Here is a 16,025-nt window from a genome sequence, read left to right as displayed (position 1 = left end):
GCTGTGCTGGCAGCCCACGTACTGAAAAATAGAGGGAAACTGGAACAGATGTTAGCTCAGGGCAAATCTTCCTCAGCAAAAAGAAAAACAAAAAAGATGCTCTATATCGTTAGTCATTAAGGAAATGCAAATTAAAATGACAATGAGGTACTACAATACCTCCACTAGATTGACTACAATAAAAAATATACTGACAATGCCAAGTGCTGACAAGGATGTGGAGAACCTGGAACCATCATGCATTGCCAGTGGGAACGTAACATGGTAGTCACTTTACAAAATACTTTTAATTTTCTTAAATAATTAATACAAACTTACCATGCAAACTATCAGTTCCAGCCCTAGTTATCTACCCAAGAGAGATGAAAATACATGTTCACACAAAAACTTTACAAGACTATTTTTAGTAGCACTATTCATAACAGCCAAATACGGGAAGCAATCCAAATATTTCATCAACTGGTGAATGGATTAAAAAATGTAGCATGTACAGAATAGTATTCAGTAATAAAAAATGATGTTACAACATGGATGAACCTCAAACATATTACTAACTGAAAGAAGCCAGATTTAAAAAAAATTTTTTCAACATGATTCCATTCATATAAAATTTTCAGAGAAAGCAAATCTATAGAGACAGGAAGCAGAGCAGCGATTGCCTGGGGCTAGGGGTGGGAACAGGAGTTTCTTACAAATGGGCAGGAAGAACTTATGTTTTTAAAAACAGCTTTATTGAGGTACAATTTATATACTATAAAATTAATCAATTTTAAGTATACAATTCAATAATTTTAGTAAACTTATAGAGTTGTGTAACCATCACCACAACTCAGTTTTAAAATATTTGAGTGAACTTTTGGGGGTGATAGAAATGTTGTAAAACTTAGTTGTGGCGATGGTTAGCACAACTCCACAAATTTACTAAAATCATTGAATTGTTACTAGAAAACCCCACCTATCCATGGCCATGTCAGGACACAGCGCCTCCGGCCGGGGCAGAAGAAGAGCGACGGCCGCCGCAAGGAGAAGCAAAGGAGCGTGGGCTCACGGGTCCTTCCTTGCCGGAGACCGCGCCTGCGCTGCTGGGAGTCCAGCTGTGCGAGAACCAGTGGCATCTGATATCACGGTGACCTTCCGCTCCTTCCATAGTCATTTTGGGTGGATTTCTGTCAGTCTGACCAGAATTCCTAACGTTTAACAACATTGTTTCTCATCTGGGTGCTGGGCCCCTGAAGCATGTCCACTTTGTGAAAATGCACTTTGTGTACGTTCAACTTCAACACAAAGTTTACGTAAAAATATTTTTATGTAAAAAAGTGAAGAGAGAAAACTAAAATTAGCCTTTCTCACAATTACTAAGGCAGCTTTGAATATTTAATACCTTTTTTAAAGTGCTGGTAAAACTAAAAGAAATCCACCCAAAATGTCCATGAAAAGGAGCAGAAAGTCACCATGGCATCAAGTGTCACCTGTTCTTAGACAATTCGACTCCCAGCAGCACAGCACTGTCTCCAGCAAGGAAGGACTGGCCACTAGCTGGGGAGGGCTGCCTGGGACAGGAATGCAGGACTGGATGTGCCAGGAGCCTTCTGTTTGCTCCTCCACAACCACTGCCCGATCTCCTCAGCCTCCTCTAGGCCATCTGGGCTGACTCGGGCTCACGGGCCTCACCAATAATGGCCCTTGCCCTCAGGATTCTGGTTGGGTTTGGCCAAGGGGGAGTCTAGCAAGTGGTGAGAGGGATGAAGGGAGAGGTCAGGATGCTTACCCCCAGACCTCCTTTCCTGGGAGAGGCTCAACAGAGGGCTGGCCTCCTCTAAGGTGGTCCTCTGCACACAGCCTCTCAGTCTCCAAGCCCCACCCTCTCCCCTGGCACCCAAGATACGCACTGCTAAAAGTGGGCACTGCAGTACCCATTGCGGTTTTCCTATGCCTTGTCTGTGCTGTTTGAAAGGGTCCCTTTATTACATTTTTCTCAAATTACCCAATTTGATTGTGCCCACTATTTCCTGCCTGGATACTGACTGACACAGGACAAAGGTGGCTGCTCTCCAGAGTAAGCTGGTGCCCACGTTCTGGTACCTTGTAGATGCTGTCTCCAGTACTGGAACTCCACTTCAGATGATCGATCTATCATATCTCCTAAACAATCTAAAACATTCACAATCAAGACAGCTAAGGAGGGGCCGGCCCCACGGCCGAGTGGTTAAGTTCGGATGCCCCACTTCAGTGGCCCAGGGTTTGCCAGTTTGGATCCTGGGTGCAGACCTACACACTGCTCATCAAGCCATGCTGAGGCAGCGTCCCACAGAGAAGAACTAGAAGGACTTACAACTAGGATATACAACTATGTACTGGGGCTTTGGGGAGAAAAAAATGAAAAAGAGGAAGATGGACAACAGATGTCAGCTCAGCGCCAATCTTCCTCGCCAAAAAAAAAAAGAAAGAAAGAAAGGAAAAGAGCATACCTTTAAAAGACAGCTAAGGAAGATGAAAGAAGGAAAGAAGTCCATATGACATTATACAACTCACCCTAAAAGTTTCTGACGAGCGTTATCCTGTAACTGTGCAATTCTTTCTGGCCCAAGATACTTCGATCCATTTGGTCCATCACATACTAGCTTGTTAATAGCAGCCCTGAGAATATTAATCTGTAAATAAATGGCAACATAAATACTCACACGGTTCTACTGTAACTGAATTGCATTCCACATTTAAATAATTCACAAGCATTCAGAGCTCATAGTCTTATGACTATCATCAACATGGTTTCTGGAACAAATGATTAAAACAACACAGCATCAATAAATGCTATCATTATTCAACAAACAATAACAAAAGAAAAAAATTAAAAATCAGCAAGAAAGGTCCAGATTTTTTTAGTATAAGCACACTTTTTAAACTTCTATCTTAAAATTTAACATGGTTTAACCCCTGGGGTTACACAGCTCAAAATCTGCTTGTATCCTATTGATGCTCATTCTGTCTGTCACATCTCTATGGAAGCCTGAGGAGCAGAGGTACGACAGGCCACGTTTTGTTACCAGCCTTTGTCAGAGTTTTTTAATAAACTTTCTACTTTGAATAATTTGAGATTTACAGGAGAGCTGCCAAGATACAACAGACAGTCAAGTACGCCCATCTCTCGCCCAGTCCCCCCATCGCTAGCACCTCACATTTCCATGGTGCATTTGTCACAACTAAGAAACTGCCTTGGGGGCATTGCTATTAACTAAATCCAGGCTCAACTTGGATTTGACCAGTTTTCCCACTCATGTCCTCTTTCTGTCCCAGAATCCAATTCAGGGGGCCACACTGCCTGCCATCCTGTCCCCCAGGTCTCCTCTGCTCGAGGACAGTTTCTCAGCCTCGTCCTGTTTTCAAGGCCTGGACAGTTCTGAGGAGTTCTGCTCGGATATTTTGTGGGATGTCCCCCAATTTGGCTCATGTGACATTTTTCTCATGATTAGACTGGGGTGACGGGTCTGTGGGGAAGCCCACAGACGGGTGTGCCCTTCTCAGCTCATAGTAGCAGGGTGCGCGCCATCACCATGCAGACCCCCGGTGAGGCTGGCCTTGAGCGCTTAGCTGAGACGGCGTCTGCCAGGCTTCCCACTGCAAAGTCTCCCTCTTCGCTCTCCTGCTGTGTCACTAGCCCAGTCCACCTCAAAGCGGGGGGGCTGGGAGAAGCAGACCAAGCTCCACCTCCTGGAGGGGAGATACAGGTACTACTGGGAATTCTTCTGTACAGGAGATTTGTCTCTTTTCCTCATTTGTTTATTCAATCATTTATCTATACCCTTATGGCCACGTGGATAATTATTTTACTACATATTTATTTTGTTGCCTGTTTTTGGCCAGTGGGAGCTCTTTCAGTTGGCTCCTGCATCCCTTTGCCATGCCCCCATCCTTTGGTGTTTTGAGCACTTCCTTACTTTCTGGCACTACAAGCAGCTCTAGGCTTATCCTGTATTTTCGCTGCCTGCCCCAAGCCTAGAAAAAGCCATTTCTACAAGGAACCCTAGTTCCATTTATCGGACAATTCTATCAAAAACCGCAATCTCGGCACTGGCCACAGGGGTCGCTGTTTCCAGGCCCTCACAGGGCTAGGTAATCTATGTATGTGTGTGAGCTCACCACAGACATTCATCCACCCACCTGTGCATGTCTTAGGTGCACATGAACTCACACTGACTGGCATCTCTGACTACCCTTGTAGCCAGGGTGCATCCCAGCCTTCCTTTTCTGCTTGTCTGCAAGTCCCCCGTCCAACACTAAGAAACCTGGCTCCCACATGCATTACCAATTTGTCCAGCCCCAGTAATGCATACAGCAGGCTCAGAATCAACTTGTACTCCATGAGAAACAACTTTACCAAGCAGAGCACAGCGTTTATATGCACTTTCTTTTCTTTTTTTTTTTATTGAGGTCATAATATTTATTTATATTGATATATATATTTATATTGAGGTCATATAACACTGTGAAATTTCAGTTGTACATTATGTGTCAGTCACCATATAAATGTGCCCCTTCACCCCTTTTGCCCACCCCTCAACCCCCTTCCCCCGGTAACCACTAACCTGTTCTCTTTGTCCACATGTTAATCTTCCATATATGAATGAATGAAATACGGTGTTTGTATTTCTCTGTCTGGCTTATTTCAGTTTACATAATACCCTTAAGGTCCATCCATGTTGTTGCATAATGGGACAATTCTGTCTTTTTTTAATGGCTGAGTAGTAGTCCACTGTATATATATATACCACATCTTCATCCAGTCATCAGTCACTGGGCACTTGGGTTGCTTCCACATCTTGGCTATTGTGAATAATGCTGCAATGAACATAGGGGTGCAGAAGTCTCTTTGAATTGTTCCTTTCAAGTTCTTTGGATAACTACTCAGTAGTGGAATACCTGGGTCACATGATATTTCTATTTTTAACTTTTTGAGAAATGTCCATACTGTATTCCATAGTGGCTGCACCAGTTTGCATTCCCACCAGCAGTGTACGAGGGTTCCCTTTTCTCCACAATCTCCCTAACATTTGTTATTTTATGTCTTGGTGATTATAGCCATTCTCACAGCTGTAAGGTGATATCTCACTGCAGTTTTGATTTGCATCTCCCTGTGATTAGTGTTGTGAAACCTCTTTTCATGTGCCTGTTGGCCAACTGTATCTCTTCTTTGGAAAAATGTCTCTTCATATCCTCTGCCCACTTTTTGATCGGGTTGTTTGGTTTTTTGTTGTTGAGTTGTGTGAGTTCTTTATATATTATGGAGATTAACCCCTTGTCGGATACATGATTTGCAAATATTTTCTCCCAGTTGGTGGGTTGTCCTTTCACCTTGATCTTGGTTTCCATTGCCTTGCAGAAGCTTTTTAGTCTCAAGAAGTCCCACTTGTTTATTTTTTCTTTTGTTTCTCTTGTCTGAGTAGACATGGTATTTGAAAAGATCCCTTTAAGACCGATGTCAAAGAGTGTCCTGCCTATATTTTCTTCTGGAAGCTTTATGGTTTCAGGTCTTACTTAAGTCTTTGATCCATTTTGAGTCTATTTTTCTGTGTGGAGAAAGATAATGATCTACTTTCATTCTTCTGCATATGGCTGACTAGTTTTCCCAACACCATTCATTGAAGAGGCTTTCCTTTCTCCATTGTATCTTCTTGGCTCCTCTGTCGAAGATTAGCTGTCCGTGGAAGTGTGGTTTTACGTCTGGGCTTTCAATTCTGTTTCATTGATCTGTGTGCCTGTTTTTGTGCCAGTACCATGCTGTTTTGATCATATGGCTTTGTAGTATATTTTGAAGTGAGGGATTGTGGTGCCTCCAGCTGTGTTCTTTTTCCTCAGGATTGCCTTAGCTATTTGGAGTCTTCTGTTGCCCCATATGAATTTTAGGATTCTTTGTTATATTTCCATGAAGAATATCATTGGGATTCTGATTGGGATTGCACTGAATCTGTAGATTGCTTTAGGTAGTAGGGACGTTTTAACTATGTTTATTCTTTCAATCCATGTGCATAAAATACCATTCCATTTCTTTATGTCATCATCAATTTCTTTCAGTAATGTCTTATAGTTTTCATTGTTCAGGTCTTTCATCTCCTTTGTTAAATTTATCCCTAGATATTTTATTCTTTTTGTTGTGATTGTAAATGGGATTGTGTTCTTGAGTTCTCTTTCTGTTAGCTCATTATTAGAGTATAGAAACGCAACTGATTTTTGTAAGTTGATTTTATACCCTGCAACTTTGCTGTAGTTGTCGATTATTTCTAATAGTTTTCCATGGATTCTTTAGGGTTTCCTATATTTAAAGTCATGGCATCTGCAAACAGCGAGAATTTCACTTCTTCATTGCCTATTTGGATTCCTTTGATTTCTCTTTCTTGCCAAATTGCTCTGGCCAACACCTCTAGTACTATGTTGAATAAGAGTGGTGAGAATGGGCATTCTTGTCTTGTTCCTGTTCTCAGAGGAATGGCTTTCAGTTTTTCCCCACTGAGTATGACGTTGGCTGTGGGTTTGTCATTTATGGCCTTTATTATGTTGAGGTTCTTTCCTTCTATACCCATTTATTGAGAGTTTTTATCATAAATGCATGTTGGATCTTGTCAAATGCTTTCTCTGCACCTACTGAGGTGATGATGTGGGTTTTGTTCCTCATTTTGTTAATGTGGTGTATCACATTGATTGATTTGCAGATGTTGAACCATCCCTGTGTCCCTGGTATAAATCCTACTTGATCATGGTGTATGATCTTTTTAATGTATTGCTGTATTTGGTTTGCCAATATTTTGTTGAGGATTTGTGCATCTATGTTCATCAGCGATATTGGCCTGTAATTTTCCTTTGTGTTGTCCTTGTCTGCTTTAGTATCAGCATGATATTGGCCTCATAGAACGTGTTAGGAAGTGTTCCATCTTCCTCAATTTTTTGGAATACTTTGAGAAGGATAAGTAATAAATCATCTTTGAATGTTTAGTAGAATTCTCCAGAGAAGCTGCCTGGTCTTGGACTTTTATTTTGGGGGAGGTTTTTGATTACTGCTTCAATCTCTTTACTTGTGATTGGTCTATTCAGATTCTCTATTTCTTCTTGACTCACTTTTGGGAGCTTGTAAGAGTCTAAGAAGTCATCCATTTCTTCTAGATTGTCCAATTTATTGGCATATAGTCATAGTATAATCTTTTGTATTTCTGTGATATCTGTTGTAATTTCTCCTCTTTCACTTCTAATTTTATTTATTTGAGCCTTCTCTTTTTTTTCTTAGTGAGTCTGACTAAGGGTTTGTCAATGTTGTTTATTGTCTCAAAGAACCAGCTCTTTGTTTCATTGATCCTTGTCTCAAAGAACCAGCTCTTTGTTTCACTGATCCTTTCTACCATCTTTTTTGTTTCAATTTCATCTATTCCTGGCCTAATTTTTATTATTTTCTTCCTTCTGCTGAGTTTGGGCTTTGTTTGTTCTTCTAATTCTGTTAGGTGTAGTTTAAGATTGCTTATCTGAGATTTTTCTTGTTTGTTAACATGGGCCTGTACTGCTATAAATTTCCCTCTTTGGACTGCTTTTGCTGCGTCCCCTATGAGTTGGTATGGTGTGTTTCCCTTTTCATTTGTTTCCAGATATTTTTTTATTTCTCCTTTACTTTCTTCAATGATCCTCTGCTTGTTCAGTAGCATCTTGTTTAGTCTCCACATCCATGTCCCTTTCCCAGCTTTTTTCTTGTAGTTGATTTCTAGTTTCATAGCATTATGGTTGGGAAAGATGCTTGATAGGATTTCAATCTTCTTAGATTTATTGAGGCTTGCCTTGTTTCCCAGCATATGGTCTATCCTTGAGAATGTTCCTTGCACACTTGAGAAGAATGTGTATTCCGCTGGTTTTGGATAGAGTGTTTTACATACATCTATAAAGTCCATCTGGTCTAGTTTTTCATTTAATTCCACTATATCCTTGTTGATTTTTTGTCTAGATGATCTATCCATTGATGTAAGTGGGGTGTTAAGGTCCCCTACTATTACTGTGTTGTTGTTAATATCTCCTTTTAGGTTTGTTAATAGTTGCTTTATGTACTTTGGTGCTCCTGTGTTCAGTGCACAGATATTTATAAGTGTTATGTCTTCTTTATGGAGTGTCCCTTTTATCACTATATACTGCCCCCCTCTGTCTCTCTTTACCTGTTTTACCTTGAATTCTATCTTGTCTGATACAAGTATGGCAACACCTGCTTTCTTTTGGTTGCCATTTGCTTAGCGTATTGTCTTCCATCCCTTCACCCTGAGCCTGAGTTTGTCTTTGGAGCTGAAATGTGCCTCCTAGAGGCAGCATATTGTTCAGTCTTGCCTTTTAATCCGCCCTGCCACTCTGTCGTTTGACTGGAAAATTCAATCTATTTACATTCAGAGTGATTATTGATAAATGAGGGCTTAATGCTGCCATCTTATCACTCATTTTCTGGTTCTTCTGCATTTCCTTTGTTTCTCATCCTGTGTATTTCAGATTACCAATTCAGTTAGATAGTTTTCTGTGATGATCTTAGTTTTCTCCTTGTTTATTATTTGTCTCAGTTCTAATTATTTTTTTAGTGATTCCCATTAGGTTTGTATAAAAAATCTTGTAGATGCGATAGTCTATTTTCTGATGGCCTCTTATTTCCTTAGACTAAGCCAATTCCACCCCTTACCTCTTCCCTTTCTAAGTTATTATTGCCATATCTTATTGCATCTTATATTGTGAGTTTGTAGTTAAAACGATGAGATGATATTTATTTTGGTGTTTTCCTTCCCTTTATCTTTAATGTGATAGTTAAGTGCCTACTCACCTGTTCTGATAGAGAGCTGCAATTTCCTGATTCTTGCCTACCTATCCTTGCTCAGAGCTTTGTAGCCCCTTTCCTATTTTTTTTTTTTCAGGTATAAGGGCCTTGTTGAGGATTTCTTGTAGGGGCAGGGATCTTGTGGCAATGAACTCCCTTAGCTTTTGTTTATCTGGGCAAGTTTTTATTTCTCTGTCATATATGAAGGATATTTTCGCTGGATATAGTATTCTTGGCTGAAAAGTTTTGTCTTTCAGAATTTTGAATATATCATTGCACTCTCTCCTAGCCTGTAAGGTTTCTGCTCAGAAATCCGTTGAAAGCCTAATAGGGGTTCCTTTGTAAGTTATTTTCACCTGCCTTGCTGCCCTTAATATTTTTTCTTTGTCGTTGACTTTTGCCCACTTCACTACCATATGCCTTTGAGAAGGTCTTTTTTACACTGATGTGGTTAGGAGATCTATTGGCTTCTTTCACTTGTATTTCCAGCTCCTTCCCCAGGTTTGGGAAGTTCTCCGCTATTATTTCTTTGAACAAACTTTCTGCTCCAGTCTCTTTCCCTTCTCCCTCTGGAATACCCATAATCCTTATGTTGCATTTCCTAATGGAGTTGGGTATTTCTCAGAGAATTTCTTCATTTCTTTTTAGTCTTAGCTCTCTCCCCTTCTCCATCTGAAGCATGTCTATATTTCTGTCCCCTAAATTGTTAGTTAGGTCCCCCATAATATCAGCTCTATTGTTTAGGGAATCCAGATTTTTCTTTATCTCATCCATTGTGTTTTTCATCTCCAATAGTTCCGACTGGTTCTTCTTTACAGTTTCAATCTCTTTTGTGAAGAAACTCATGATTTCATTGAACTGTCTTTCTGTATTTTTAACTTGTTGAGTTTTTTTATGCTAGTTATTTTGAATTCTCTGTCATTTAGGTTATGAATTTCTGGGCCTTCAGGGTTGATTTCTGGGTACTTGTCATTTTCCTTCTGGTCTGGAGATTTAATATATTTTTTATACTGCTTGACAGCATGGATTTTTGCCTCCACATAGTGACAGTATCTGCTTGCAGTTTCCACCTGCCACCACTGGCTGGGGGTCAGGCACTGTGTATTCTGAGCCCACCGTGGTCTGTGGCTCCCTAGCTCCAGCTGCTGACTCCTTCTCTGCCTGTGCAGCACTCTGGCCAATGGCTGAGCTGGAGCACTGCACAGGGGGGTGGGGTGCCTTTACCTGTGTGCTCCCCCCAGCTGCTAGCTCCTTTTCTCTCTGTGCAGCAGTCTGGCCAAACGCAGAGCTGCAGTGCCAAGCAGGGGGAGGGGTGCCTTTGCACTTTCTTTTTGACTGTAGCCTGTTTCCAGTCAAAACACTGTTTTCCAAAGCTCCTTTTGCCCTCACTCCTTTAGTGCAACTATCCCTGCATCCTGGTTGGTGTGCGCATTTTGATCACACACATAAGAGTTCCACTTTCTGATGAGGGGCAGTCTATGGATTTTGACAAAGGCACAGAGTTGTGCATCTACCACCACAGCACCACAGAGCGGCTCCTTCACTCTCAAATCCACAAGGGGCCCTTTGGAGTCAATCACTCCTCCACCCCCAGTAACCACTAATCTGTTTTCTGTCCTTGTAGTTTAGCCTTTTCCAGAATGTCCTATGAATAGAATCACACGATATGGAGCCCCTGAGTCCTGGCTTCTCTCACTTAGTAACAGCATTTAAGATTCATTCATATTGCTGCATGAATCAACTTCTTGTTCCTCTTTATTACTGAGGAGTATTCCACTGTATGGCTATACCACAGTTTGTTTATCCACTCCCCTGTTGAAGGGCATCTTGATTGCTTCCAGTTTTTAACAAATATGAATTATGAACACTGCAACCAACATTCAAACACAGGTTTTTTATGGATATAAGTTGTCAAATCTCTTATAAATACTTAAAAGTGGGATTGCTGATCTTATGGTAGGTATACGTTTATCTTTTAAGAATCTTGTCTTCCAAAATAGTAGTTCCAGTCTGCATTCCCACCAGCAATGAATAGAGTTCCTGTTGCTCCACATCCTTGCCAGCATTGGTTATCGTCAGGTTTTTGGATTTTAGCCACTCTAACAGGTGTCTAGAGGTATGTCATTGTGGTCTTAATTTGCATTTTCCTAATGACATATGATGTGAGCATCTTTTCATTTGTTTATTGCCATCTATATTTCAATTTAGTTGTTTGCTTTATTACTGAGTTTTAAGAGTTCTTTATATATTATGAATAAAACTCCTTTATCTGATATGATTTGAAAATATTTGCTCCTAGTGTGCAACTTGTCTTTTCATCTCTTAATATGGTCTTTTGCAGAGCAAAATTTTTAATTTTGATAAAGTCCAACTTACTGATTTTTTTCCTCTCACAGATGTGCTTTTGGTGTTGCATCTACAAACTCAATGCCAAACCCGAGGTGATACAGATTTTCTCCTGTATTTCCTTCTAGGTTTGTGATCTAAGGACTATTTTTAAGCCCCAAAGCCCCTTGATGTGAAAGAGCAGTTAAATCAACAAAACAAGATGTAGAGAACTTTGAGCACCAGGGCCTGGGGGTAAGGAGAAGCCCCCCGGCTCACCTCAGTGCCCTCTACCCGACTTGCCTCAATGCGTTACGCTAACCTCAACTATTTCATGAACTGCTGAAAAGAGAAAGGATTCAAGTACTCCAGAGCAGTGCTTCTCAAACTATATGTAGTGAAGGACCAGTTTTGTTTCTTACTTTGTAAAATGCAATAAAACTGAATTACAAGAACAATGAAATGTAAAAAGAAAAGCATACAAAATAGAAGCCCAAATTCGATTCAAAAGTCTCTAAACACTTACCCCCCCAACCCCAGGCCAGTGCAGGCACTGCCCCGCAGAGCCACATTTGCACCCGTCAGTTCAGCAAGACCTGTGCCTATGACAAGGAGGAGGAGGGGCAGGACTTTGTTTCCTTGTTTCCCAACACGAACTTGGAAGGAGATCTGGACAGAGACCCACAGCAGTCCCACTGCCCTGGTGCTTTGTTCCATCGCCAGAAAGGCTCACTGTGCCAGGAGATACCAAGTAAGAAATTCAGAGAGCACTACCTCTATCATGAAGCTACTCTGCACAGGAGAGGTCAGGAAAATAGGTATGTTAAGGGTGAGCGAGCACCTCCAGGACCAGAAGCGGATGTTTGTATTTAAAGCACTGTGCCAGACACTGCACTCATGGTTAATGGGCGTACAGGCCAAACAAGAGGGAGAAATAGCTATTACACTATAATAAACACGTCAGTCTTACCTCTACGATATCCTCCACGCTGAACTGAACATCAAACGCTAGCTCAATGTCATGCTCTGGCAGTACAGGGGCCCCTGTACTTGGATTCCAGCCCAAACCACAAAGGACTCCAGTATAGCATTTTCCATCCCGATCAACCCTATGTGAAAAGTTTTGAGAAGAGTTAATATTTCAAAATTGTTAACCCACTGTTTTAATGTTAAAGGAAATGGTCAATAAAATCATCCTAAGTTCTGCCAACTCTGGTATAGCAACTAATTTCATTTTTACATTTTCTCTTCCAGATTTATATTAGAAATAACAGAGAATGTACAGTTGTAACGACAGTAAACTAAAGGTTTTTATTAATCCATTATTTAGGTTTCTAATTCTTACCACAGCAAATAAGATAACATAAAGAATATTTTACCAAATACAGTTTTTTCCCTACCTTTGAATTCTTTCCATGGGTTAAATTCTTATTAGTGAGATTTCTAGAGAAAAGGTTATACACAAAAGAAGCCTAGCACCCAGTAAAAGCTTGTTTGTTCCACCTTCCCATCCTAAAACAACTGTACACACTTATAACATAAAGCGTTATATTCCTATTTTACCAAAAACTCACCACTCCCCTCCAACCACCACCGTGTCAGGTCTCTCCATCTCTCAGAGTTTCCTAAATCTGTCAGTTCTCTCCATCTCTACTGCCACCAGCCTGGTCCAAACCATCGTCACTTCTTACCAAGACTCACGCAATCACTTCCTGACCAATTTTCCCCACATCTACTCCTGCTTCTTCCAATCTCTTTTCCATACAGCAGACAGTTTTAGGTTTTCAAAACAAAGTCAGTCATCTTACTTCCTTGCTTAAGGGCTTCTAGTGGTTTCCTGTTGCATTTTGAACACCAGAAGCCACAGTGCAACCCAGTCTATGCTTAGCTCCTCCACGTCCTCTCAAGCCACTTGCTCCCTCCCCAGCCAGGCTCCAGGCTCCAGCCTCTCTGGAGCTCCTACAGGCCTCTCTCCAGTCTAAGGAGCTCAGGCGCCTCCAGCAGGAACCCTTCCAGCCCCACCAAGCCCTCCAGAGCCCTCCGCTCACGAGGCTCCTTCTAGTGTTCCAGGCATTAGTTAAATGTCAGTACTGCAGCCCATAAATACACTCAACAAATTATTATAAAATGAGTGAACAGACATTAATATTTAATACCTTTAAAAATGTTTTGCTAATTTTCTTTGGTTCAATCAACTCAGACCTTTTCCCATTATCTAGATCAATAAAGCTTTAATGAAAATAATCTAGGCAAAAACAGAGTTTTCCTCTTAGTGCTAACAATATACATACACACGTACAAACGCACACACTTCTTCACTTTAACGAAAATGAAAGAGAATCCCACCTTAAGTAAACTCAGAGGAGAGAGACCCAGAATGCAGACTTAGAAATTAAGTGCTGAGAATGTGCTGTTCAAAACAGTCACCAAAATGCTTCTTCAAATAGTTAGCTCCCTACATTATTTTTAGTAGAATATAATTTATTACTATTTCAAACTATATAAAACCTTTCCAAAACATAAGTAATAATGAGGGGTCACCAAAATTAAGAGGAATAGCTACTTCCTCGTCAATGTTAATAAAACCTCACGTTACCCCGTCTTACTGACACTTGCTATGAGACTTAAAACGGCTCACGTGTGATAACACATATGCCTCGACAAGGACGGTCCTAAAAGATTCAGCCTTGAACTGACCCACACTGGGGTAGTAACTCTTTGCTCACCTGCTCTGAATCTTAAATCAACAAAGGTAACCAAAGCACTCGGTTTAATTCTTTTCTAGGGATCCTAAATATTTATGTGAACCTAAGAAACAGTGAACAGGGCCAGAGGAATAGTTTTACTTCCTGTATAATGCATATTTTAGACTCAAACTAAAAAGCGCAAAACTCCTGGGAGGAACAAAGGAGAGCATCCTCCACCCAGAGGACGGCTGTACATGGACTTCATTCTGAAACAACCTGCCTACGAAGCTGAAGTCTAGATAAGCTGACTCCTGCTATGTTTGGAAAGGCAACCTCTCCAGACAATTATGTTATAGAAAATAAATACAATAGAAGAGGAACTTCTATTGCAAGCTAATATTCTAGAACTCCCTATGTGAGCCAAACAAGGAAATATATTTCCTTAAAAGTTAAATGTTAGTCAATCTGAAACTTCTATATAAAAAAGTGCTGTTAAATATTCTGTAATGTGCATTGTATTAATCTGCAAAGTGTTAAACGTCCAGCGACATTTCCAAATCCTGCTTAGGCTACTTTCTGTGAAGCACTTTCTGACTCTTCCCTCTTCCCATCAGTGCCGCCAGGGGCAACTGGAGCAGGCCTTCTATCAGGATTAGAGTAGTCAACAGCTGTGGGGGGCTTGCCACACTTCAGGGGGCGTGCTGAGCGTTGCCCATCTCACTGAATCCCTTCAATGACCCTGTGAGATCAAGACAGCCCTTTCTGGGGGCCGGCCCCGTGGCCAAGTGGTTGGGTTTGCGCGCTTTGCTGCAGCGGCCCAGGGTTTCGCCAGTTTGGGTCCTGGGCGCGGACATGGCACTGCTCATTGGGCTATGCTGGGGCAGTGTCCCACATGCCACAACTAGAAGGACTCACAACTGAAAATACACAACTATGTACCGGGGGGCTTTGGGGAGAAAAAGAAAGAATAAAATCTTCAAAAAAAAAAAAAGAGCCTTTTTTGACAGCTGAAGCAACCTCAGAAGTTGGAAACCCTGCCCAAGGTGGGGTGGCAGGTGGCAGGGCTGGAGCACAAATCCAGGTCTGTCCACTGCCACAGCCTACCCACCAGACTTGAGAGTGTCCCTTTCTTAACATACATTCTCCTCAACTCACACTTCTAATACTTAAAAGGCACCTTTGCTTTATTCTCAAATTTTTTGAAGTTTCTTAAAACTATGGGGTATAGATCAAGATTTTTTTTAATTACAAAAAAGTACATTAATACACTGTGAACAATTCAAACAATAAGTCAGTATACAGAGCATGGCAGATTGTATCTTCCAAAGGTGGTGACATCAGTAGCTGTTCCTGCAATGGGGAGTGGACACTTTCCAGTGGGAAGTGGGGTATGTAACCCCACACCTTGAACCTGGGTGGGACTGTGACCATGGCAAATCTCACAACATACGACTTCTGAGGCTGGTCATACAAGGTGACTCAGCTTCCACCTGGCTGTCTCTCAGGACAGTGACCTTTGGTGCCCAGCCACAATGGTGTAAGGAAGCCCAAACCTGCCCACACAGAGACCACATGGGGAGGCCCTCATGAGGAGAAACTGAGGCCTCCAGCCTCCAGCCAGAATCAACCACCAGATATGTGAGCAAAGGAGCTGAGGCACGATTTCCACCCACCAGCCTTCAAGTCTTCCAGCTGAAGACCCAGACGCCGTGAGCCGAGACAGCTGCCCCTCACGTGCCCTGTCTGAGTTCCTCACCCACAGCATAAGAAAGAGCTATTTGGGGTGATGTGTTATGCAGCCACAGTGGCTGTAACAAACAGTAACAAACTGAAAGCCCCCCCTTCAATCCACTCTCATTTAATTTTTAACAGTTTCACCTGATAGGATTTTTTGTTGTTTTGAAAGATTCCACCTCCCTGGTGGCCTGCTTGGAAGCACTACCTCTCAAGGCTGGAACATGACTTAACCTCCAACCCTGACAACACGCAGTGCGTCTCCCCAACAGCTGCAGCATCTGCCTCCAAGAACCAAGGAGAGGAGGGAAGGGCGCATTCTCACCATTGCACCCATTAACAACTTGTTCTCAGATTTCTGCTGCCCAACCTGGAGATGCCAGGCTCTGCGACTATGGAGCATTTCACTCACCCAGGAAAAAACATTACCATCAGGTACTAAATAATGAGTCCACTGAACC

The 16,025-nt window shown here is 41.7% G+C and overlaps 1 protein-coding gene across 1 annotated transcript in view; it reads right to left on the bottom strand.

Annotated features, from left to right (window-relative positions):
- LOC124230976 (ATP-dependent RNA helicase TDRD9) overlaps positions 1–16,025 on the bottom strand; it is a 61,193-nt gene that overhangs the window by 8,810 nt on the left and 36,358 nt on the right. Inside the window, exons 21-22 of the mRNA XM_046647573.1 lie at positions 12,114–12,252; positions 2,533–2,651 (exon numbers count right to left, since the gene is read on the bottom strand). Of these exons, the coding sequence (XP_046503529.1) occupies positions 2,533–2,651; positions 12,114–12,252 (258 nt within the window). The remainder of the gene's footprint in view (positions 1–2,532; positions 2,652–12,113; positions 12,253–16,025) is intronic.

The sequence above is a fragment of the Equus quagga genome, chromosome 20 (assembly GCF_021613505.1).
Source record: "Equus quagga isolate Etosha38 chromosome 20, UCLA_HA_Equagga_1.0, whole genome shotgun sequence".
NCBI lineage: Eukaryota > Metazoa > Chordata > Mammalia > Perissodactyla > Equidae > Equus > Equus quagga.
This window is presented reverse-complemented; position numbering and strand designations above follow the sequence as displayed.